This window comes from Anabas testudineus, chromosome 18 (assembly GCF_900324465.2).
Source record: "Anabas testudineus chromosome 18, fAnaTes1.2, whole genome shotgun sequence".
NCBI lineage: Eukaryota > Metazoa > Chordata > Actinopteri > Anabantiformes > Anabantidae > Anabas > Anabas testudineus.
The window spans coordinates 17436008-17461267 of NC_046627.1; the positions used below are offsets into that span (position 1 = coordinate 17436008).

Below are 25260 nucleotides of genomic sequence, written 5' to 3' on the forward strand. Positions count from 1 at the left end.
ACACAATCCAAAATAAAATGAGCTGCCCAACAAGCATTACGACATACTTCTAAAGAAACAACAGGGAGTGGCATTTTCAATTTCTTAAGGTATACAATTTGTCAATGTGTAAAATTTGCATTGGTTTAAAGTTAAGAGGAAATGGCTGTCAAACTGAAAACTGGACTTGAGATGCTAAAAGAAATTTTCACTGATTTATCAAGATCCTCAAGAAAGTAAAAAAAAAAAAAAAAAATCCACCTCCAAATATGAGAACAAGCATGAAAAATTATGTGCACATTGTCAACACAGTACACAATAAAGCCAATCAAGGTACGAATTGATTAGTATATAAATGAGTCTCCACTGTCACCTTCTGTCCAGTTCTTCACAGGAGCCATAAATGACTAAATAATAAAAAAAATGATTGAGGGATAAATAAAATGGTTGTGATTGTCAAAAGAAATCTTACAAACTGACAATATAGTTGCCATCCAAGTGATAATTTAGGCTGTTTTGGCTGTAGGCATCAAAGAAAAGTGTCAGAACAGCAAAACAGGGTGGGTGCTCCATGTCCCTCCCATCCTCTTCACGTCTAGGTGTCTTTTTTGTGTCCTGACCGCCGCAAGTCCCTGCACTTGTGGCAGTAAAAGATGTCGGGAACATTGGACTTCTTGATCTTTGCACATGACAAGTGCACCCATATGCCGCATTGGTTGCACTCAATCATTGGCCGTCCTGCGAATGGCTTCCCACAGTAACAGGTGATCAAGTCCCACGAATCATCTCCTGTGTCCAGAAAGAAAGATTATACGAGTTTATACCTCATAATAAAATAAGAGAGACTAAATCTCATTAAATGTTTCCTTATTAAAAGCAGACAGAGATGATTATCTTAATTAATCCATTCAACTATTCCAAATGTGAAAAAGCATGATAACATACCTGACTCCACCATAATGTCTTCATCTGCGATCCAGGTCTCACCCTCACTGGAGCTCATCTCTGCCTCCCTGATGGACTCATCTGGCTGTACCTTCCCCAGGCCCTGCATGCTTGGGGTTGAGCCCCCATGTACTGCCAACTCCTCTCTGTCAGGTCGTACCTCTGTATGTGTATGCCGTGCCTCTGAATCTGTCTCACTTTGAGCCGCTGAAGTCTTGAGCTTCTTTGTTTTGGGCTGTTTTGAGTTTTTGCTGCGTTTAATACGGGCTCTTTTCTCACTTTCGCTACTGCCGCTATCTGCTGCCGTCATGGCAGAACCCAGTGATAACTTTTTCAGTTTTTTGTCCTTCTTGCGCTCCGCCTTAGAGCTGGCCTGGCTTTCGTACAAAGAGTCTTTAAGCCGCATCTTGTCCAGCAGAGTACTGTCAGAGTGCATGCGGCGAATACTTTTACCCTTGTTTGCTCGTGCTTTACGAACAAACGTATGGATGGTGTGGATGTCAGAGCTTCCATCTGCCCAAGTATTGCCCATGGAGCTGCTGCCACCACCTCCATCTGCAGACAACCCCGAACTGTGTGCAGAGCTGGATGATGTTGGGGACCATGAGTTTTCCTAGAAGATAGGAAGAACTGCATTAGTATGTTTTCACAACCTAAGTACAGTATGCTACAACAGCCAACTCTAATCAACAGTGACATCTAAAACAGCTCACCTCTTTTGGACTGGGGATGTAACCAGCATATGCCAGGACAAAGCTGCAGAACTTGTTGAAGTCCTCAACAGTCCTCTTTCTCCTCTCTGGGGGCTACAGAAAACACATGCCTTTGTTAAAGAGAGCTAAGCTAATTAAACTAAACTTCAACAACAGCTACGAAATCAGATGATTAAAGTAATGTTACAAAACACTCACCAAGGGTTCCGTTTTGCATGTCAACAGTGAATCTGGTAGAAAGAGAAAAAAAATGCAATTTTGTGAGAACATACGAAGCACAGGGTTGACTGTATATGTATGAGACACTGACGCTAGCATTAGTTTGCTAACACGCCTATATTAGAGATGGGCACGTTGAACATCATTAAGTGTTTGTGTAGCTGTGTTGAACTAACCCACAAAGAAAACTGGAAACAGTTTGATAAGAAAATAATTGACTGTCCCTTACGGCAACCGGTGTCATTTGGTCACTAACGTTACAGCCATTTATAGCTAAACACACACAATGTGTGAACAATTCCTCACATGCCATGTCTATCTGTTCACATATTTAATACCAACGTTATAACAAACTGTTGCTTTTGCAAAAGTGGGAACTAGCACAGCTCAGTCTGCCGAGCCTTTAACTTGTCATTTTTATAGACTGCCTAGCATCTCGGTTAGCAGATAAGCTAGCTGACATTTACAGAGGAAGCTAACACGTTATTTCGTCTGTTGCAACAAGCGAGATTATAGTTTGTATTGTTCTGAGTTCATCTATGTTCCGTGTGTTTGTATTAATTATTGTGTATTAAAACTTGACACTGATGACTGTATTTCTAATGGCTACTTGTACCTTATGCTAACAATTAACCGCTTGGGCAGCTAGCGTTAGTTAGCCAATCACGCTTGAAATGGAAGTAAGAGGCTCAATGGTCGAGTTAGCTTGGTGCTATTAAGGTGTAGCTAACGTTTGATTGACTTCGTTGTCAGCTTTGAAACTCGAGCTAATATAAAACGAATGGAAATTATATACTTACAGCTGCCAAAGTGTATCACTGAGGGGGGTGACTAACGTTAGCCATTTGCTATTAAAGTTAACGCAAGCTAGGTGTATCGGCGCCTTAACCAACTAGCAAGCTAACTTCTCTGTGCAATAATGCGCTAACACTGGGATCGCTAACTACACGAATCGTAACAAAACAGAGAACACATTTTTACTTTAACACAACTTTCACGCCACTTTCGCGACAAAGCACAAGTTTGTCAGCAGCAAGTGAAGTTATTAATAAGGTTACAGCACACGCAACCAAACGTTAACATTAACGTTAGCCGCAACTTGCGTTAGATTAGCTTTTCAATGTCCGCAAAAGACGACAGGCAAATCTAAACGGTGAACAGATTATCATCACACCGGGACAGTTTGTTAAATAGCTCACAGTGCTACGGATAAAACATACCTTGGTGCTCAGACATTATGTCAAGCATTGTCGCCTCACCGACAAGGCCTCGAACCAACAAACAGAAGCAGCAGGCGAGCTAGCCGGAGAGTAGCGGCCGTCGCGCTGTGCCTTCCCCCGGCGTGGCTGCACCTTACCGCCGGGCAGCTTTATCAGCAAGCAAGCCAAGTGTGCCTATAAGCGAGGAGACTCTTCCTGAAAATAAACTCCACTGTGGGTCGAAGTTGTAGCCTCTCCTCAGCGGGGATCCGTTACAACTGCTAACGTTATCTCCCAACAGCAAACCGCCTCCGAGATGTCGACAGACTAACGTTATTAGCCCGACAAATACTAATTCCTCTGTCGATTAAAGCTCCTGCTTCTTCGTCGCTGCATAAATAGAACCATCGATGGTGAAAATGGCAAAACGTTAAAAAGTCATTCGATGAGCACCGCCACTAGTGAGTGTAGGTCCATAATAGGAACTTCTGGGATGAAGTTTTTTCGTTTCTTCGGTGTCGGACCACCGATCGACTAGAGTTTGACTCTATTCCGCACTGTCCTCTCCGTGCGCGGCAGAAGCCTCTTGAGGCTGGCAGCGCAGTGGTTCCTGTGGAGCATTCTGGGTAACGTAGTTCATTGTGCAGTCATGATTCCTGACGCTAGCAAGCGCCGTACACGTCTTTGAACTACATTTCCCACATATGGTCAAAATTAAAATTATGAGACTTATGGGATATGGTGTTATTGAGACTGTACACTCCAAACTAAGTATACATTGGAAATATTTAATAATATATAATAATATAAAAATATTTTGTTACACATGGCCAATTTTTTAATATTTTGTTATTAAACAATGTTTTTGTTATTTCAGCAGCAATCAAAATATGTGTGTAGATGTGTATGCTTTAATTATGTGTCTTACTGCTAAGTTGATCACCCCTAGCTTTATTTTTATTTTTTTAGATTTAATGTATTATTATAAATTGAGGAATTAATAGTACATCACGATATTAAGTGTTGATTTTTTTTTACTTCAGCAATCACTAAGGCATAATGAATTGTTACCTGGAATATTAGTGAAATTGTTTTAATGTTAGTTTTTGCACTATGGTCACTATAAAATATGGTAAAGAAATACACTCAGTTTACAGGTACATATGAACAATATTCTGTAGATTTGTGCACATTGCACATACATTCAATGACAGATAATAAAACTATGGTAAACCTAGTGTATTTTATTCTCAAGATTTGAAGAAAGTTAGAAAGAACTTTAAAAACAGGCCTAACTTTCCATATACAATATATAGTCAGTAAAAATGACAGCTAGTTCCCAGAACAAACCAATGCAAGTTCTTGTTCACACAGGGAGAATGTTACAAATACTGTAACTCCTTATGTTGTCAGGATATTTGTTAAGAAATATTCATGGTGCAAGCGGGTGTATGTATCATAAGGAAATTAAAAAGACTACTTAACAATGATTAAAAGCAAAGTATGTACCATTGCAGATTTTTTGGACAAGCCTGCACCTGTTGTACATTTCTGTTGTTGTTTAGAATTTGTCTATTAGTATTACTCAGTGTATAGTTATATTAATTCTATTTTAGGCTTTATTCTGTTTACTCATAAAGCTCAGCTGCAAGTCAAATTCCCCTTTGGGATTAATAAAGTATCCTACTATCTATCTAGGAGTGAATCAAACAGACTGGATCAGATAATTTTGTTGTTTCCCCAAATATATAAAAGAAAGTAAAATATTAGAAAACAAAGTAGAACACAACACAAAAAAACAATATTCACATGAAATGCAGGAAATGTTTTTTTACGAGCAATATTCATCGATCTTCAAGAACTAATTACATGAATTCAAAGGGTTTGTTTCAACAGCAGGTGGCGATAAAGCTCCACCTGTTTGCAACTTGACACCAACGAAGAAGACGAACAGCCAAACATGCTACATAGCGAAACCTGCTGGACTCGCAGTGGCCAGAGAAAGCTTTAGCTATATCATATCAAATATAGTTTAATGGAACTGCTAAGTGCTTGTCATCTTAATGTCGAAAGGTGTCGTTTTTGTGCCTTTAAATGACTAAGTTTTCTGATTTGTGTTGCATAGTTTTCACGTTTAAAAAAGTGGTGAATCAGAGGTATGCTAAGCTAACTATAGGCTAATCCACAGTTTACAGTCTTAGTGCCATGTTGTCTGATTTACTGCAAGCCACTGATGCTGGTGGGCTTCTCATAATACAAGGTAAATGCTGTACATGATGTAGGAATTGTGATCAGTATCATAATTGTTACCATAATAACTCATTGTGTTCCTGTATTGGTAGATTTTGCTAGTTATTCTGGTCGACACCTCTTGAAGAGCTTCATCAATGCTGCTCTGAACAGGTATTTATACTAATGCATATTGTATATTGTTTTATATACTGGGTGTGTATGTACAATTACAAATTATTGTCTGTAATGTTTCTACTGTTACACTGCCCTATGCTATGAATTTAGGGAAGAAGCTGTACACGTGTTTGGCTTTGAGATCAGTGAAGCAGAGCTGAAAGATGGATTGAAAGGACCAAACTTACAGAGGTAACAAAGACCCTGTTTCCCACTGGTGTTTAGATCGGTCATTGGGGATCAGATCACAAGTGGACAGCTGAGACACATCACTGTTTACATGCGTCTTGTCCAGCATACCACTTTGTGGTCTGTTATGTCAGTTTTTTGTCCCAATTTCCACTTATCCTCATAAATGGCCTCTGCCTCCTCTTTCCATTCTTTTTTTCCTCTTTTTTTGAGCATTGCCATGCTCCCACCAAAACAACCACCACATCCTACATTGATGATGTATTTTCCTGTAACCTCTTTATTAGTATTATACAAGGAAGCATTGGTGTTTACTCTTCAAATGCGTCCCAGACCACCTCAGCACGTGGTTTGAGTGATAGGATCACTAATCCGTCTTACCGTTCAGGCTTGTATTTAGTGCTGTCCACTTGTGATGCAGTCGCCCAAGATGCACCTTAATATCAGGGTGTAAGATTAGTGATTTGAAAATGAAAGGCCACTTAATTTTATTTTAGTTGATTTATCCAGCAAAATTTCCAGTGTGAGAATTTGTTGGTATTCTTTGTTTTATGTATTTGTACACTGAATTGAAACATCTGAAAACCTCCACACAGCATTTCTAAGCTGATAAAACACAAACCTGTAATTACTTTCTTTTGTAACTGTATTGCATAATGTCTTATTTAATAATGGAAGTTTTTTTTTATCAAGCAGTTAGTTTAATAATCAAATTCACAGTTATTCATCTGTTTCTGTTACTTCAGGCTACACTTTCACGATGCCTTTACAGACCCACTTGGCTGGACTGATCGTCCAGCTTTCACAGTTTACCAGTTTAATTTGGAGAAACTCACACATCTGGTTGAGCAGACATCACACCACAAACCAGCCACAGTGGTGATCGATTCTCTGTCATGGATTTTGAGCCATGTCAGTCCTCCTGTTGTTTGCAAGACTCTTCAACAACTTAAGAAAGGTAATAAATTATCTTCTTAATTTCTGTGAGTCTGATGTTATGTTTCTTTACTAAATGATAGTTGTTATTATGTCCAGACAGTACAGAAAAAAGGTAAATACACTGGCGCAAATATTTAATGGCATAATTTCTATGTACTGAAAGACTGTGTAATTCCGCTATATGAAGTTTTTTTGTGTCTTCCCTAGGAAGGGCTGTTAGATCTGTTATCGGTTTGCTCCATGCAGACATGCATCACATAGGTACTGTGGGAAGTGTATGCCATTTGGCTACTTCTGTCATCATGGTGGCCCCTGGAATGAAGGGAGATGAAGCAGTGGCAAAGATAACAAAACGTTCAAAATCCGGGAAGGTTATGCAAGATGTAAGCATCGTTTAATTTGTGATTACTTTTTTGTGTTCCTTCACTGTTTAAAAATATTAATTAACTTTGTATTTTAACATTAGGAGGAGGTTTTTAGCATTAAAGAGGATCTTACAGTCATGGTACAAAACAAGCTGAACCAGACTGGACCCAAACAGACTGACCCGGAGGAGCAGGAGGTGCAATATAATGTTTACTATGTTTATCTCAGTAGAATAAAGAAAAGGTTCAAACATGGCATGACTGAAAAGTGTCTTGTTTTTTTTTTTTTTTTTTGTTTCTGTAGAGTGACCCAGCAGCTAACTTGACCTTCAACCTACGCTTATCCGACACAGAGCGTGAGGCAAAGGAGAAACTTGCACTTCCATTTGTCTTCAGCAAAGAGAAGTGAGAAACATTTTAACAGTTATTTTTTTAATTGTTCAACTGTTTTGTTTGTTTTTTGTTTTGTTTTACTAAAAAGCATATCTATCTCCTTCTTATCTAAAGGAAAACAGCTCTGCTCCACTCAGGTCCAGGTTCAGGACGTATTCTCTATGAGCCCGATGCCAATGATGATTATGACCAGGAGGACCCAGATGATGATCTCGACGTGTGAGAGTTAAAGCATAAAACCCAAAGAAGATCCATGTTTCATTCAGTGGTGCAGTTTCAAAGACTTGAGTCATCAAGTTTGGAGATTTAAAATAATGCCTATATTTCTGCAAGACGTATTATGTTTATAAAATATTATTGGTCAACTTAATTTAAAATGTTTTAGTTGAATAAAAGTATGCTTTGTTGCAGACTTTGCAATTTTTTAAATAAAATGTATTGTTGTATTAAAGAAGAAACATTTGTAATAGACTCACTTTAATTGTTTCAGATTGTGAAACAGGGTTAAGATTGTGAAAGAGTGGTTCAGGGAACATCACACATAATATTCACAAATGGATTGACCACCACAGAGTCCAGACCTTAACCCCACTGAGAATCTTTGGGATGTGCAGGAGAAAACTTTGCGCAGTGCTCCGACTCAAATCATCAAAACAAGGTCTTGGTGAAAAATTAATCCAACTTTGGACAGAAATAAATGTGACATCGATGACGTGGCATTTTATGTAATCAAAGCTAAAGGAGAGCAGTATAGTGTAAATTACAGTGTTTAACTTTTTTCCCACAGCTGGGAGAAGTACAATATTTAAGTACAAGTGTAAGTACCTCATTAATAGATATTCCACTGCATGGAGAAGTTCCACTTCAGGGTATTTACTCAAGTAGAACTACTAACTACAAAGGTTGAAGTACTCCACTAGGATAACCATTTTATGAACAGTATTAGATTTGATGCTGTTGACAAGTTAAATGTCCAAATGTGTATATAAGACCAGGTGTGGTACAAAAACAGCAGTTGTTAAAGGTGGGGCTAATTTTAACCACTTTATCTACTGCAGTAATAATACAAGATCTATATACAAGATTAATTAGATTATAATAATATAAGAATCTACATCTACAGGACCTGATGTTGTTAGTGCAGAACACGGAGCACACTCAGACCGGCTCCTCTGCGCGTCCACGTCTGTTTATTTTTTCTCCACGTGGACGTGCTGCGCGTACCTGCCGGGTTCCTCGCGGAAGTGACGGAAAGGCGGCGATGGCGGCTCGCAGTTTCATTCCGGATTTCCATTGGACTACAAACTGATTTTAACCGGACCGGTTAGACTTTGGGGAACTTTTGTACAACCGTCTCTCCTCGGACGCCGCACAAAGTGAAGTCTCGTTGAACCGGTGCTTGACAACGAACATCCCCGCGGCCTTTTTGTGGTATTTTTGTCCGGGGTTCAAGGTGGTCACCCTGTCGAGCTAGCGGTAGCTACCAGCTAACGTTAGCTGGTGCACAGCTAGCTGCGGAGCTAGCTTGTCAACGAGCTGCGTGTTAAGGTCCATCCAGGAGCAGCCTTTCTCCTCACCACGTTTGTCTTTCGCACTTGCAATGCCATTTGACTCCGTTTAATGCTAGTTGGGCCGCAAGTGTGCAGAGCGAGGTACTCACACGTTTGCTTGGCCTCTGGAGAATTTGAAATGCTAGTTTGGCGACTGTGGCTAAAGACGGATTTCGACTCACTGGCAAGCAAGTTCATCCAGCAGTTAACCCAGTAACTTTGGGCAAAGACGTGCTAGAAACTGACAATTGAAGTGAAGTTGCTGTGGGGGTCTTTGCGTGCTCGTCAACATGCTGAAGACCCGGCAGTGTTTACTTGGCATCCGCACTTTTCTCGGCGTGACGTCCAGAATATGGGGCTTCATCATGTACATCCTCAGGAAGCACCTACGGACGGTGAGAGAGGGTTTGAAACAGATTTCACAGTTGAACCCGTTGTTTCTGTGACAAATGACTGAAGTCTCTACTGTGCTGAGGTTCCCATGTGCCTAAACATTGTGTTTCAGATAACATCCGCCTGCAGGGATGCTCACAGAGAGTTTGACTACATGTAATTGCTCCTGTTTCTCATTATGATGAATTGGCCCAGTAATCTTTAGCGTATGCAAACATGTGAACAAACCCCATTGTCTCATGTGCTTTAGCCTTACACCAGTGTCAAACTCATTGCTATATCATCAGCACACACAGGATTAGAGGCATCTAATACGTCACTTAAAAATTAATAGCGTGGAAACATTTGGTACATAAAGTGTCACACATGGTGGTAAAATGTAACACAGCTGCAACTAATCACTACTTGTGTTATCCATTATGTTTATTTTATGGATTGAGGTGTCTGTTTGTGTGTGAATGAGCAGTGACCTGCCACTTACAAACGCTTAATTCAAGGAGCAACCAACAAAACCCTGCAGGTCACCTTCACTTGCTTACAAGTGCCTCCTCATTAGACATGGTATTTAAGTTGACATAGGCCACCTGCTTGTATCTTAGACACACAGGTGTTGCTGAGTTGTTAATAGACATGCATATGTGATGTAACATGAGTGGACTTCGACTCTAGCTCCATATCAAGCTAACAAAGCTTGGAGGAGTGCCCTGTGTGTTGTAATCATCTTGCTGGTGGAGCTGCTTGCAGTTTATTGTGTGGCACTAACACTTGGGTTGTCAACAGGCCCTGAGAGTGAGTAGTCCAGTCCATGTTATGGCTGAAGTGAGAGGGATTATGTCAGCACAGAGAGAGTACTGTTCTCTCTCTCTCACTCTCTCATTCTCATTCACAGTTTAACTCTTTTGTTTACAATCTGTGATGCACTGGAACAATTTCAGGATCCAGAGAGTGCCCATGTGTCGAGCATTGAAATTTAGGTGATGCTAATGATAGCGATCGAGTAAGCTATGACAGGTGTGTGGTATGTTTTGAGATGGACCCCATTCAGCACCTTTGTAATGAAAATATGACGGTTACACCAATGTAAATGGCCATTATAGACTCTCACACTTGAGTAATTCCTCAGTAACTCGTTCTGAAGTCTGTGAATCATGTAATCATCTAGGTGTTTCAGTTTCAGTGCATATAGTGACCTGATCCAAAAATCTGGATCAATAAACGCTCTATTGGATTATAAATATTAGGACCAGGTCATAATCCTACACATGCTGCTGTGTAAACAGATGACGAGATGGTTGTTTGTTAATCTTACCGACAACAATGTTACATAATTGTTTTACCTGTTATCTCCTCTATGATACTGTTACAGTGTGTAGCCAAGTGTGGCAATGGCAATGCTGAAAGAAGAAGCTAATCAACACAAGACACTAGTATATTTTCATAATCAATTAATTACTAGAGTCATTTTTAAGCTTAGATGCACCATAATGTGTTGTTTCCCACCTGAGTTATTAGTTTTATATGATAGCAAACTTATAATAAGAAAATATTTAATGTACTCATTGATAAAGTTATAGATGTCAGCTCATTTCAGTTTCAATCAATACACTTTATTCATATAACACCAAGTCACAACAGAATATCCTATAAAAGCATTGCACAAGCTTACAGAGCGAAATCTACAAAACCCCCTTTGATCAAACAGGTGACACTGGAGAGGCAAAATGCTCCTAAATGCACAAAACCTCCAGAAGAACCAGGTTCAGGGTGGATGGCCATCTGCCTTGACAGGTTGCGGAGTGGAGAGTGGAGATCAGAGAAACGAAGAGCAAACACTAATTACTTAGTGACTTTGGATGAAGGTGTGCTTTCTTCGACAAAGGTTTAACGACAGCAGCTTTAAAGCTGGTGAAGACTTGAATCGCGCAAGTTGTAGGTTTAGAAGCCCTCGCCAGCTTACATACTAATTTTGCAAGTAGAGAGTTTATATTAATTACAATTGTCACCATCCCAGTTACAGCTAGCTGCTTTTCTCTATTACATATCATTCTAAAATGAAGAGGTGAGTTTGTTTTTTGACTGTTTGTCATGTTAATATAGCAAAAACAGTTGATGTGTTAACATTTAGTTCTAATCTGGTGGTGAAGGACTCAGTCTGAATTTGCAGGGTCCAGATGGACACTCTTGGAGGTGCAGAGAGCTGAGTTGAGAGTAAGGTCCCCCGGTGGTGCCCAGCAGCTGCTGCCACCAGTAGGCTTCCCCCAAGCTTCTCTGCCAGGCAGCAGTGGGAGGGGGCACAGAGGGAGGCCCTGTCCTAGGCTTGTGTACCAAGCAGCCCGTGCCCAGTCAAAGTCACCCTGCAAGTCAGCCTTCCTGTGCATGCCCCCTTGCTCCGCTGACACCCTCTGACAGCTGGGGGGATAAAAATAGTACTGCGAAGAAAAGTGCAGAGCTCCTGGGCTGGAGCGACACTGGGGAAAAAAAGATCTTCTCTGTAGTTGTTCTGACCAGAGCAAGGAAGTCAGAGATGAGAAACCACAGGGTGAACACATGAAGGCTCATTTCAAAATCTGAGTATGATGTCCTCCACCCTGATGTAAAACTAAAAAGCTCTCGTACCAATAATTTGTTGTGTAGTGCTCAAATTTTTAAACTTTTAATATTGCAGGAATTAAAGGTTTTTAAGACCAGTAGAGATGTATTATCCTCACATCCAGTCATCACAGCTAAGTATCGGTTGTGCGTTATACTAGCTGTGTTGTTATCTTGGAAATAAAGACAGACTAAAAATTAAAGCACTGGTACTTCTTTTTTTTTTTAAAAATCCAGTTCACATTTTTCATCTGTATGTAAAACAAACTAACAAAAAACCTTTCACAGTTTAATGAGTTCACAGTGGCTCACTATACTAATATTGTCCTGATCTCATTTTCCTTGTTCATTTGCAGATAATCCAATATCAGACGGTGCGATACGACACTTTGCCTCTATCACCTATCTCCAGAAACAGACTCAGTGAGTACACATTTACCTTCATGACTGCTCGGGCATTTTGTTGTGTCTCTTGTGTAACTAAAAGCAAAGACGGGAAAAGTGTGGTGGATGCTGTTCTGTCATCATGCAGTCTTTCAGCTGGACACTTTTATTGTGATATTACGTAGTGGGCAAAGTGGGGAGACTCTATTACTACAACATATTACTAATGTGGAAATTAAGTCGAGGTTTAACGAGTTTGTCAAAGAAGAACAAGAAAAAAACCTCATACCAACACACAGAGACATCACCACTTGTGAAGAATCCTTTTAGGCACTTTTGCCATACGAAGGAACTCAAGAGCTGCCCGCTGCCGTTTGTGCATCACCTCTTGTGGTTACTCTATAGTTGTGTATTTATTTATGTGGATCAGATGGCTAAACCCACAGTTATTTTCTTTCTCAATAGTTTCGTTAAACCTGTTTTGCTACATTGGTCAGTTATTGTCTGTGCTCATTACTTTATTTTTAATAGCATCCCAACAAAGAGTGGTTTTGCACATAGGCTGTTTGGCTGACTTTATTATTATATTTGAAACTGAAAAGCAAACAAGTAAGATTAACAGCAGGATTTTGTTGGTATATCTTTTTCTTTTTCCCTTCAGTCAACATCAGCACTCGTCAGTTTATAAATGTGCAGTGTGAAATTAGATAAACACAGTGACATTCATGTTCACTGTTGATTACACTCATGGAAAATACCAACACTGTTTAATGTAAATGATACATGACTGCACACTGAGCCTTTGCTAGAAGACAGTAATCCAGTGTTTTGGGTAAACACGATTAGAATCCACTTAAAATGTTGAGTTTAGACTGGAGGAAAATGTTATTTCCAGAGCTGTTGCTAACAATAACAAGATGTGTTTGTGGTGTGGAAGTGAAAAGGAAATATAAATGTTAGAGACAGCACTTATATGCTGCATGACCCGCTGTCTGCACATTCAATGAGCTTCAATTGTGTCTGTAGGGAGCTCATTCAGAAGCACACTCTTGACTTGGAAGGAAGGATTGTATTTCAGTTCTACTTTATCCGCCTCTCTACGCTCACTCCAGTGACCTCAACTGGAGACTCAGGTCCAGTCTCCTGGACTTGAGTGATCCCTTCTTATTCATTCAGCTGCATGTAGCTACTATTTCTGCTGAAGGCAGAATTAAAGTAGATGTAAGCAGTGGTCACTTACATTGAAAACACATTAGGATGACATCTTTTAATAGCTAGTGTAAACAGGAGGCACGGTTATAGCAAGGGAAACCTATTTTGGTGTTTATCTTGGCGTCTGACTATTGTTTTAACAGAGACTTTAAAAACCTGATGCTGTCCTTTGAAGTGCACAAAGGTCCTGAGAAATGCAGTGCAGCAGGATTTCAGGAAAGATCATCATTACATGTAGCGATGAGTCCTTTATCATCCATTAATTTAAATCAATTTGAAGTCAAACTAAACGTAGAACCTAAACAACTTTTTTTTTTATTATATAAGAGTTTCCAGACCTAAAGACTTGAGGTGTGAAAACATTATTTGTAAAATACATATCGATCTCTAAGAAATAACTCTTGGGAAGAGCATTTCCTCTTTCTGTGTTGTCTAAATCAAGAAGCTGCGTCTTCTTTTGTTACTCGTACACTTAAAATAAGCAAGCTCTGCTTTAAAAGTCACAGGAAGGAAGACTGACCGTTTTTTTTACACCCTATTGTGCTTTTATATTAAATGTAAAATGTATTTAAAAAGTATGTTAAATGTATTAAAATGTTATATTTTTCCTAGAAATATACACTCAATAACCCAAGACAAACTGAAAACATTTTTTCATTTACTTAAAACTTTTTAGACTCTTGGCTGTACCTTGTAGTCAGGTGTGACCACAGCACAGAACAAAAAACAAGTCATATATTTCATCTGTAAACCTCCACAATACAATGTTGTGGTGAGGACTGGCTCAAAGAAAGGGAATAAAACTGTTTCTAAAGCTTTGTGTGATCCCTGGAGCACAGTGGCCTCAATAACTGTGACTCTTCTCAGAGCAGACACAGTCTGCACAAACTCAGTAACTGTACAAGACGATCCTTGGGCAGGGAGGTGGATCTGAATTGAGGGAAGTATAAATGCAGCCAATACAAAGAAGTTCTTGAAGAAAACCTGAAACCAGGAAGCACGAGACTGTTCACTTTTCAGCATTTTAATGACCTTAAGCAAACGGCTAAGTCAACACTGGAGTGGCTTCAGATCAAGTCTCTTGTCTGTCTTTGAGTGGTCCAATCAAACCCAGATTTAAACCCCTGAAGATGACAGTTCAGACACTCCCATCAAATCTGATGGACCTTGAGAGGATCAGGAAGAGTGTGATGATGCATATGTATATATCTGTTTCTGTCTGATAACCTCCAGATGCAGTAAAGAGGAAGATTCTGGTTTTGGACCTGGACGAGACGCTGATACACTCTCACCACGATGGGGTTCTCAGACCCACAGTGAGACCTGGCACGCCGCCAGACTTCATCCTCAAAGTACAAACGGAGATATTTATTTATTTTAAACAGAATTTTATTCCAACCCAAATCTGTGTGTGTTTGTTTTGTTTGTTTGCTTTTATTAAACACAGAATTTTCTCTTTCTCCTGCAGGTCGTCATTGATAAGCATCCAGTCAGATTCTTTGTACATAAAAGGCCACATGTTGACTTCTTTTTAGAAGTGGTGAGTGTCAGTAAGTGTGAAACTGTGAAGCACACTGTGAACGTGCTCATGTCCTGCCTGTTGTCTTTTTCATCACTCCACATTGTACTGCAGTTTGGTTTGTCGCTACTACATGTCATAAAACTATTTGTTTTGAATAATGACCTATGGAGCACTAAGTTTTAAGTGCCTCGTTATACTGTTGTGCTCACAGGTGAGCCAGTGGTATGAGCTGGTGGTTTTCACAGCCAGTATGGAGATCTACGGCTCAGCAGTGGCAGACAAGCTGGACAACAACAGAAACATCCTGAAACGCAGATACTACAGACAAGTACTGCTTTGAACTGTGTTTATACATCATGTTTTAAAGATCCTAGTGATCAGTCTCATTGCTCCTGTTGGGCCTTTTAAAGCACGTTCTCTTTTATTGATGTCATCAACTTGTGTTTTTATGTGTTTTGACAGCATTGTACATTGGATCTAGGTAGTTATATTAAAGACCTGTCTGTAGTACACGATGACCTGTCCAGTATTGTCATCCTGGACAACTCACCTGGTGCTTATCGTAGCCATCCAGGTAAGACTTAAAGCTTCAGTACATCAGTCTGACTCACTCATTCTCCGATACAACACTTAAAGGTGCACATTACCTCTGCAGGGAGGTCACACTTTGTCTGTGGGGGAAATTGAAAGTGCTCTCTGCAGCACAGACATTTTGAAAGTCTCAAAAACACAGTTGTGACTAATCAGCTACTTGGTTGCCAATTGCACTAATTGCTGCAGCAAAGTCTTTGGTTAATGTCATTAGTTTCACCTTTTTCTGCAATGACAAGTCAAAATGTCTGCTCAGAAAACGCATTTAACCATTTAAGGAACTTAAAGGGTTAAACTTCTGAAGGAAACTGACAAAGTTTGGAAATGTGTGACTGACTCAGCCTGTGAATTTTCAGAAATATAAACTTGTTAAAGTCTCAAATTGCCCATCAAATCAAAATATGTTTTGCTTATTTTTTACTTTCTGGTCAGAATGACGTTCAGTATATGCAAAGTTTAACACTGGTACCATACTATATCAACGTGTACACTTATGATGATGGTTTGTAGAGGTTAATCCCAGTTGAAGTGAAATGCATGTTTATAACTTCCAGTGGTAAAGTAGAAAACATCTTGTTTTGGAGCATTCTCATTAATTCTAGTTTCATACTGACAAAAGCCATAACGGACCAGATTTATTATTCACAGCAGAGTAATTTGAAATGTCTTTTCATCATTGGTGGCGAACTTTAAATTGTCTTTGAAGCAAACAGCCTCTGCATGTGGGGATTACTTGTTCATTTGTTGTAATTTTTATTGAGTGACCAGGTTGGTGAAATGAAAAGGTTAATGTCATGCGTAGGATATAGTAATAAATGCTAAGACACATCTATGCGCATTAATCTTTAACAAACAGAATTAAGTACAGATCCGTCTTTTATGCACCAACCTTTTCCAGGAACAACACAAATAAAGTCAACCAGAAACAGGACATGTAATTGAACACTTTATCTCCACGAGGCTTGTATTGTCAGTGCATTAACTCTGCAGCTCCTCTAACACTCAGAAGCCTCTTTAACAGAGCAGCGTAAAATCACCAGCATGTCTATTTTTCTGTCACAACTGACTGGTTCTTTTCTGCCCCCCAGACAATGCAATACCCATCAAGTCCTGGTTCAGCGACCCTAGTGACACAGCACTCCTTAACTTGCTGCCTATGCTGGATGCACTAAGGTAAAAGGCACAATAAAGTTGACATGAAAGCAGATAGACAATGCAAACACTGACTCATGGCTTACTTTGTCATCAATTTAAAATGAACACTGCCTCAATGCAAATGGTCTGTGGTGATTTATAGAGGTGTACAGTAATGGTGGTAACTGCCATTTGAGATTTTAGTTGTATCAGATTCAGACTTTCTTACAGTTCACTGACTGCAGCCTGCAGATAACATCTCCACTGACATTGTTTTAAATAAAACTAATTTCGACAAAGCTGCAGACGAAAGTTGTTCCTTGCAATATTTTCTATTCACGTCCTCATTATAGTTGTCTTGTACAACCCGATTAATAACTAAACATACCCTCTCTACTACCTATGGTGCAGTGTCGGGTTACCTCCAGCATTCATCTGTACACTATACAGTGAAAATTTAATCTACATCTAACATGCTGCAACCTGTGTGCAAATGGACAGATTGAATATCTGTATCAAGTTAAATCATATGTAATTTGCCTGAAATGACACTGTTTTGGATTTTTATCAAGTGTTGAAATGGAAACTGAAAAGAGACTCTCAAAGAACCACTGTGATGTGCTGCTCAGGAGTAGGCTAAGGTGACTTGTCAGGCATCAAAACATGCAGCAGTTGTTTCTCAAGCCTCTTGCGATGCAATTTTCTCTTGCATTGCATCATTGAACACATTGTTGGGAAGAATCCACATTCACATAAACATTTTGCACAGGATAAACTCCAGGTTTGCTTGAGTCCAAATCATGTCAATTTAGTTTGACACCTCAGCAGTTTGCTTCAGAAATAACGTGTTAAAATGTCTCACTCCTGAGCTAAACCCATCTGACTGCAGATCAGTACTCATTGTGAGATTGATTAGTACTCATAGCGAAGCGGAAACGAAGAGAACAACTTGTTTCGAAAGATGGTGAACTGCTCTTATTTAGTGAGATGATAGAGCTGTGTCTGTCTCTCTCTCTAAGGTTCACTGCTGATGTCCGCTCTGTCCTCAGTCGAAACCTCCACCAGCACCGGCTCTGGTGATTGGCTGAATCAAGGGGAACGAGGCTTGTTGACCAGCCTCTTCCTCTATGCCGGCTTTCACCCTGCCCTCCGGTCCCACCACACAGACGACCCACCAGCCCTCTCTGAGCCTCTCAGACGTGTCCTGAGGAGACGAGGGCTGAGGTGACCGCCTGCAATGGGATGAACAGTATGGGATCACCCGAGTCCAGAAACTACTGGGGAGAGCGGGGGAGCCAGCTTGTTTTTTGTTTTTTCTTTTCTTTGTTTTAGTTTTTCTTTTCTTTTTGATTCTTTATTTGTATTTTTTCCAAAACAAATGGAGCCCTTCTGCCTTATCGCTCCTGATACTGACTATGTGCGCATGGAGGCGAGTCGGAGCATGCTTGCTGAATTTGTTAGTCCTTTTTAAACTTTTTTTGAAGATTTGGAGGGGGAAAGAGAGGAATCAGCAAAGCAACAGAGACAATTCAACATTAGTATTTCTTCTTCTCCATCTTCACCAGACACCTCATGGGTTCACTTTCTTGACCTCTTGGAGCAACTAAGTAGGGGGAACTAGAAAACTGCCCCTTTTTTAGATCAACCTCATACCCCAGCAGTGATTTGGTGAGTACTGAGGTACATGTTTTTTCTGCCCCTGAAAAAAATGGATCAACTTACATTACATAATTGTTGGACTCGTGCTTGCAACGTAGTGTCCACAGGCATTTTTAAGGACAAATAGCCAAGCAGTCTGAGAAGGCTTTTTTCTTTTTCCAGCCCTTCCGGTCACTCTTTCCCTAAAGCTCCTCAAGGGAATCAGTGATAAAGACTTGACTGAGAAAACGTGAGAAAAAAAGAATGGTGTGTAACGATAAGTGGGCCGCCGTGGCTCTCCATATCTGATTGTTTCTCTGTTACCATAATATATGATAATATGAATTCTGCATAGGATGACATTTTGCTCTCCCCCTTCACCATTTGATGCCATCCTGATTTCATCTAATAGGAATTGCACTTAATTTTTTTCATCTTCTGTTTTTGTTGCAGCTGGTTTTGTATTTGATTCCAATTTGCAGCCTTCCCCTTTCAGTTTTTACCCAATTCCCCTTAATGTATGGGTTCAACTATTAGACTCTCCGTCTTAAAATGCCTTCTGAGCGATGTCAGTCCTGTCAAGGCTCACAGCGGCTTCTTATTGGCTCTGTCTCCAGGTCTGTGTTACTAATAAAACACTTGTCAGTATCGACCAGTTACTATCCAGCTTGAATTCTTTTAATGCATTTTTTTTCTGTCATATTTGAGGCTTTATATTTTGCAGCTAACAGTAGTGATGCCAAACTTTAAATTGATGATAATCTGCTGCCATCACGTGGTGTAACTTGAAACTGCACCATCCATTCAGCATTAGTGAATGACGGAGACTATTTTGTCTTTACTCTTACTGAGGTTAGCTCTTTGGGAGACCATCTTCATCCTTCAGAATGAGACAGGAGGTGTTAGTGTGTCTGACATGTGTCCGCACGTATTAGTAGCTTGTAATATTTGTGTGTACACCAATCAATCAACTTTAAAACCACCAGTGGTGCTACTGTTGTGGATGATTGGTGCAAATACTATCTTGCTCCCTACAGCAGTGCAGGCTACACTTGAATCCACCTGATTCTAAGTGATGGACGTGCAAATTGTGAACTTGTTATATGGAATGATTACGCCCAGGCGTCTCACTGCTGACTGACGTAAATAATAACACGTTCCATCTCTTTTCTATTGATGAGTGAATAAATACCTGCAGTCATTCCAAGAAGGTTCGTACCCATGTACAGAACCTGTTCTCCACAAATGACGCCACCAAACCCCAGGATGTGAGCTACGCATCAGTTAATTCTTGAAGCACTGAAATGGCTCCTATACTCCTCAAGGAGAAATTAGTATTGTTGATATGTGTATGTTGTGTGCCACCTGTAAACATGTTGCTTTTTAAGAATACTACATTTTATAATACTTTTTTAAATAACTAGTTGACAAATAATTACACCACAACAACAATTTGCTGTAGTTTTAGAGATTTCAGTCGCATCACATGATCTTCAACAGGTGGAGGTTGTCCAGCTGCTGTGGAGTTTTAAATCATCAATCCTCATATTTTTTTATATATATTTCTACTTCTTTTTCATTCTTTTTTTTTTTTTTTTTTTTTTAAGCAGAACAACACGTTGGTGTTTTTCCTTACAGTTACATTTTATTCTGGACTTGGAAATGTAAGAGTCATCAGTCAGAACAAAACTGTTTCTGAACACAAGGTATCAGTGAGTGAGCATCTTCTGGTTAGCCACAGCTGGAAGTGCATATATGTAAATATTTTTTTCTTCAATATTTATATTTTAGACATGTGCTTTAAAAGTACAATATGCAACTCTGGGTGAATAAAGCAAGCACTTTGGCTCAAAATCAGTGCCATCCTCCCAGCCCGCTCTGCTGCTCTCTACCAGCACTTCAGGCACTACTCATCATGAAGATACAAAAAACAAACCTGCTGTTCAAAGAGTCTGAGTCATAGAAGCCTTTTTCATAATCTCTACATATTAGGACACCGTGTCTGAATATGTCTACTAAAAGATATTGGACAAAAAAAAAATGCCTGTTGTAGCTTTAATTGTCATTCTAGTGCAGGGTAGTGGGTAGGCCGAGAGTACAGTAGGATAAATTAGCTGGTCCTCTACCTCCTCCTGATGATGGTTTTAAAATAAACTGAAGCACATCTGTCGTTTAAAGGAACATTACTCTTGTTGAATTTCTACTCCTTTTGTTGTGTTCGTTAACAACTCCTTGGAAAAGGGAAATTCCGCAGATAAGTTTTCTCTCCTCTGGTGAAAAAAGTCTGGTGGGAATCCCCCAACATTTTCTTTTCTGTTTGCCCTTTGCCATTTTAAGTTGTTTTTTTTTTTTCTAGAATGGGTGAAAAAATTAATTCAGATTGCTATTTAAACAAATGCTACTGCACAAAGCTATCTGCTATCAGGTAGATATGAATTAAGATCTCTCCAGCATGGAGTTACCTACAGGTTACTATAACTTGGACCAGGAGCTTTTCTGACTTCGATGAAGCAAGACTGTTGCTGCAGGAGGACTAGTGGGACTGTGTTTTTAAGGATCACATTAGTGGTTTGTGGTGGATGAGGCAGACCTTACTTTGGATTTGTTACTGACTATGTGAAGCTTTTTTTGGAGGGAGGAACTTTGTTGTACCTCGTGTGCACTCACAGTAATCATCATGTTTTATAACTACTACATTAATCTAAAACACTTGCTTTGAACTAGATGGAGAAATAGTCCACATTACTTCCTGTGTACAGAAGAGTATAATCTATGATCTAAAGTCTCTGATGTAGAAGTAATAAGATTAAATTAATTCACTGTAGCTGACGTTCTGGGTTCAAATGACAAGGTTCTCTCACTTTCAGAGCTGGTTGAAAGAAGGGAAAACACAAGAACAACCTTTTACATTCATTCAATCTGATTGTCGCAATACACAAAACAAACATAAGACACTAAAGCACAGAGCGCAGATTAGGTGGAAATGCCACATGAGCAATGAGTCAGGTCACATGCGTAATAGATATGCTGGCAATGTGGCCACAAGTGAATCAGGAAATGAGCACCTAAATTGCAGTCTGTCTGAACAGGTCTGTAAGTATTTGTCAGATATTTTCAAATGCATTTTTTTTCTAGTCTCCACTTTTAGATTTGAAATTAGGAAACTAGTCAGCAAATAGTGGCTCCTGGTGAATTTATAAACTACTATAGTAGTTAGAATCAGACTTCACCGTTGTAAAAAACATTAAAACAATATTTTTTTTTTTTTAAGTTGGCCCATTCTGATGTTCATCTTAATTTTAGTGGGTGTTTTTTGATAAGAAAAGGTGGTTTAGCTAAATAATAGACTACGTAAACTGTGAAAAGACTGAAATCAACAGTAGTGAAACTTCAGAAATCTCCAGAGTGATTTAGTTCATCCATCAGCTGATTTTAAAGCTTCTACATTCATATACTGTGCCACTGAAACACAGAACTCAGGATAATGAATGTTGAATGTTTTTGGACTCTTATTTGTCAAAAACAGAGTTACAAATGTGATGTTTTGAGTTTCTCTCTGGTTTCCTCCTGCTGGGCCTCGGTCATATGACAAGGACAGAGACCTCTTCACACCCTTACGTCTTTATGCGTAGCGGTTTGATCAAAATAAAATAGTTCCGGAGAAGAATCGCATTGTACGTATTCGAACCACTTCAGAATTCAATCATTTTTAATATAAGTGATTTTACTTGAATAAACAGCCATTTCCAATATGCAATCAATGTCAATAGCGGCCTTAACAGTGTGAAGTAACACCCTGCGAACTAGCCTCACCCCTACGTCATGTTGTTATTGTATCCCTCCGCCACAGTCGCACTAGGAAAACAGCTGTGGAAGCTAATGCTAGTTAGCATCGTTTGTTTTTGTGGTGTGTGTCAGCGATCCGAACATTTCCTTGAGAAACCCCGCTAACGATATCGTACAATCCCGGAGTGACCGACTTGTTGTCTGTCATCTCTCTTAACGATGAAGTTCCAGTACAAAGAAGAGCACCCTTTTGAGAAAAGGCGGTCCGAAGGCGAGAAAATAAGGAAGAAGTATCCGGACAGGGTACCTGTAAGTAGCCAACGTTAGCCAGCTAGCATGGTCGCTCGATCTCTGTTCATAGCGATGGGACGACTAGCAAGATTGCTAACGCTAAGCTAAAGCTATTGTAACGCGAGTCATGGATCTTTAATTGTTTGTGACACTCACTATACAAACTCAACATTTAACTATAATTTTGTGGTTCGGTTGTAGGTACGTGTAACTGTCCTTATTTTCTTTAATAGTTGACAGTAATGTCAATGAACCGCACACCAGTTAGCTAACACGCTAAAACTAGTAAAGGTTAACCATAAAGAACAGGCCAGCTGCTGGCAGGTCGTCTAATCCTTCCGTGTGATTTTTATTTTAAGCTAATATAACTAGACCATATAAAAATATAGCGTTAGGTAGACTAATATAACATCACACATGTTGTACTTGGTGCAAGGAAACAGTTACAGGATGATTGAGGTCTGAACGGTCAGTGACTGGGTGTAGTTTTAGGCTGTGTTGAATCGCTAACACCCAAAATAGTCGGTGTCAACAAACAGGACGCTTGTTTACGATCTGGATCTTGCGGATAAACTGCACAGTCCAAAGCTTTTGGCATTTTATTATTAAAGTAAAATGTAAAAAGACAAACAGATTAATGTACTTTGTGCTTTCTTTACTGTATGACGGTCTTCCCTGGTCTCTTTAGTTTCACTATCTTTTATTAGGATATCTTAGCTTTTTTCAGCTTGTTCTAAATTCAACATGACTGTTAACTAAGTTTTATTATTGATAAATTGTGTTGCAATTAATGAAACACTCATTTTGTTCAGATGATGCCAGGGAATAGTATAAACAGCCCGCAACAAATCAAATTTCCAGATCCCACCATGTTCACAACCCACACATATTAATCTTTACTTATAGAAAGCCTCAAAAAAGGAAAAAAAAATCACCTGGGAAGTTGGAATCAATACTGGTTTAAATTTAAGCTTAAGTAATTTATTATTCAAATTATTGATTATTTCTCAGTTAATTCACTAATTGTTAAGGTCTAGATTGATGTGTCACTGTTTGGTGTATGAGTAAGTAGTATTTTAAAAGTCCTATTTTTAGACTAAAGAGTAGTAGTTTCATTTTTTGTGTGGTCTCCTCAACTAAGTCATACATCTACAAATTGAATAAAGAAATAGACTTTTTTTATACAATGCATATTTTCAGATTATAGTTTTCAGACACATCTAGGTTAAACATATTCCAGTGCTCAGTTGGTTGATATAAGTTATTGCCTTCTCAGATCCCTTTTCTGAGAAAGATGAAACATGCTATCTATGTACTTCTCATTCAGCACCTTTGTTCAGTGTTTTTTTTTTTTTTTTCTTCATTTTAAACAGGTTATTGTGGAGAAAGCCCCAAAAGCCAGAATAGGAGATCTGGACAAGAAGAAATACCTTGTCCCCTCTGACCTGACAGGTAAACATTGTATTATGTGTATCTGAACAATATTTAAAAGCCATTAGTATTTAAAAGTCTTAAATCTTTACTTTCTTCTATCAGTGGGCCAGTTTTACTTCCTCATCCGGAAAAGAATCCACTTGCGAGCTGAGGATGCTCTCTTCTTCTTTGTAAACAACGTCATTCCACCCACCTCAGCCACTATGGGACTGTTGTACCAGGCGAGTGGTTTACACATTTTCTACTTCACTAGATTCTTTTGAGACTTTTATTTTTTTCATCATCATGTCCTACTTTTAATTCCTTTTTATATGAACTCACATATTTAATTTCATACTGACATCCTTTTATGTGTGATCTTTCTCAGGAGCACCATGAAGAGGACTTTTTCCTCTACATTGCCTACAGTGATGAGAGTGTGTATGGGAACAGCCAAAGGGAAATCTGATCCCACTAACATCCCCCTCCTACCAGTACCCACCTTTATGAGACCTCCACCATTCATTCATTCATTTAAATATTAAATCCAGCTCAGCAGCCTAGAGTTCCCAGAGTAAATAAGTCAAATGCACTTTCATCACCCATAAATTACCCTTCTCCCCTCCATTTATGTCTTTATTATTCTACAGTCTGAATTGTATTTTCCTCCACTTTTCTTTTCACTACTGATTTGTTTTAAGTGGTCTCTCAGCCAGTTATTTTTCTAATGTCATAATTGATTATACTACATCAAAAATAAAGAATAATGTTAGAATTAGGATAATGAGAATAATTATAGTTACTCCAGGGTTAAGGGAAGAAAGACATACCATGTCAGTTTAAATGAACTCATGTTGACAATTAGTATAGTTATTGGTTGTTTCCCTCTGTTGGCGTGCAGGGCAATAAAGTGTGTTTTGAGTCTAGAGGTAGAAAATTAATAGCTTCCACCAGCTGAAGGCAGAGAATTTGGTCAGTGGCAGAGTAAAGGATAACTGTTTTGCAGCAGTTCTCCTAGAAAAACCTGAAGTGGCTATGTTAATGGTTTTTGTTAAATTCACCAGCTGTGATAAGAATGTAGTTATCCAGCCCCACATCTGACCTTATCAAGGAGTTAAATAGAATTCAGACTAAACAATCATCCTCTGCTTCCAGTGGTAAGACTATTCTGTTGATTGCTAATATAATTATTGTTGTTGTTATTGTTCATTTTAGATGGCTTAATTTCTAAAGGTATTGTAAAGCTGAGTGCAATTTTCGTTTTTTTTTTTTAAGTTTGTCTCCTTTTTTTTAAAAAAAGAAATTGAACTCTGTATACAGCTGCATTAATGGCTCTTTCTCTCCATGACCATACATGATAAAAATGTGATGAAAAGCTACGTTTCTTGTCTTTATTGAATGCCTTATGTT

The 25260-nt window shown here is 39.2% G+C and overlaps 4 protein-coding genes across 4 annotated transcripts; 3 read left to right on the forward strand and 1 right to left on the reverse strand.

Annotated features, from left to right (window-relative positions):
* Positions 1–508: 508 nt before the first annotated feature.
* phf23b (PHD finger protein 23b) lies at positions 509–3617 on the reverse strand. Its single transcript, XM_026353454.1, has 5 exons — positions 3077–3617; positions 1836–1867; positions 1638–1730; positions 925–1537; positions 509–768 (listed from the first exon to the last, which is right to left on the reverse strand). The coding sequence occupies exons 1-5, from the start codon at positions 3102–3104 to the stop codon at positions 575–577; spliced, it is 960 nt and encodes a 319-aa protein (XP_026209239.1). The 5' UTR covers positions 3105–3617; the 3' UTR covers positions 509–574.
* A 1371-nt stretch (positions 3618–4988) lies between these two features.
* elp5 (elongator acetyltransferase complex subunit 5) lies at positions 4989–7805 on the forward strand. Its single transcript, XM_026352449.1, has 8 exons — positions 4989–5315; positions 5398–5458; positions 5573–5653; positions 6397–6608; positions 6797–6972; positions 7056–7151; positions 7259–7359; positions 7462–7805. Exons 1-8 carry the CDS (start codon positions 5261–5263, stop codon positions 7568–7570), a joined length of 891 nt encoding a protein of 296 aa, XP_026208234.1. The 5' UTR covers positions 4989–5260; the 3' UTR covers positions 7571–7805.
* Positions 7806–8591: 786 nt separating this feature from the next.
* LOC113157687 (CTD nuclear envelope phosphatase 1A) lies at positions 8592–19012 on the forward strand. Its single transcript, XM_026353288.1, has 8 exons — positions 8592–9292; positions 12236–12302; positions 14709–14827; positions 14944–15015; positions 15209–15325; positions 15460–15571; positions 16677–16761; positions 17742–19012. Exons 1-8 carry the CDS (start codon positions 9188–9190, stop codon positions 17800–17802), a joined length of 738 nt encoding a protein of 245 aa, XP_026209073.1. The 5' UTR covers positions 8592–9187; the 3' UTR covers positions 17803–19012.
* A 3210-nt stretch (positions 19013–22222) lies between these two features.
* On the forward strand, positions 22223–25229 carry LOC113157808 (gamma-aminobutyric acid receptor-associated protein). Its single transcript, XM_026353429.1, has 4 exons — positions 22223–22455; positions 23811–23889; positions 23974–24092; positions 24239–25229. The coding sequence occupies exons 1-4, from the start codon at positions 22366–22368 to the stop codon at positions 24317–24319; spliced, it is 369 nt and encodes a 122-aa protein (XP_026209214.1). The 5' UTR covers positions 22223–22365; the 3' UTR covers positions 24320–25229.
* Positions 25230–25260: the final 31 nt, after the last annotated feature.

What these genes read in the sequence shown, in the direction of transcription:
- phf23b (XM_026353454.1), bottom strand. Translation starts at nt 3,104, where the DNA reads ATGCTTGACATAATGTCTGAGCACCAAG. An exon ending in CATAATGTCTGAGCACCAAG is followed by an intron (nt 1,868 to 3,076) that starts GTATGTTTTATC and finishes TCTTTCTACCAG; the next exon opens with ATTCACTGTTGACATGCAAA. An exon ending in CATGCAAAACGGAACCCTTG is followed by an intron (nt 1,731 to 1,835) that starts GTGAGTGTTTTG and finishes TGTTTTCTGTAG; the next exon opens with CCCCCAGAGAGGAGAAAGAG.
- elp5 (XM_026352449.1), top strand. Translation starts at nt 5,261, where the DNA reads ATGTTGTCTGATTTACTGCAAGCCACTGATGCTGGTGGGCTTCTCATA. An exon ending in TGGGCTTCTCATAATACAAG is followed by an intron (nt 5,316 to 5,397) that starts GTAAATGCTGTA and finishes CTGTATTGGTAG; the next exon opens with ATTTTGCTAGTTATTCTGGT. An exon ending in AAAGGACCAAACTTACAGAG is followed by an intron (nt 5,654 to 6,396) that starts GTAACAAAGACC and finishes CTGTTACTTCAG; the next exon opens with GCTACACTTTCACGATGCCT.
- LOC113157687 (XM_026353288.1), top strand. Translation starts at nt 9,188, where the DNA reads ATGCTGAAGACCCGGCAGTGTTTACTTGGCATCCGCACTTTTCTCGGC. An exon ending in CGCCAGACTTCATCCTCAAA is followed by an intron (nt 14,828 to 14,943) that starts GTACAAACGGAG and finishes TTTCTCCTGCAG; the next exon opens with GTCGTCATTGATAAGCATCC. An exon ending in TGCTTATCGTAGCCATCCAG is followed by an intron (nt 15,572 to 16,676) that starts GTAAGACTTAAA and finishes TCTGCCCCCCAG; the next exon opens with ACAATGCAATACCCATCAAG.
- LOC113157808 (XM_026353429.1), top strand. Translation starts at nt 22,366, where the DNA reads ATGAAGTTCCAGTACAAAGAAGAGCACCCTTTTGAGAAAAGGCGGTCC. An exon ending in AGTATCCGGACAGGGTACCT is followed by an intron (nt 22,456 to 23,810) that starts GTAAGTAGCCAA and finishes CATTTTAAACAG; the next exon opens with GTTATTGTGGAGAAAGCCCC. An exon ending in CTATGGGACTGTTGTACCAG is followed by an intron (nt 24,093 to 24,238) that starts GCGAGTGGTTTA and finishes GATCTTTCTCAG; the next exon opens with GAGCACCATGAAGAGGACTT.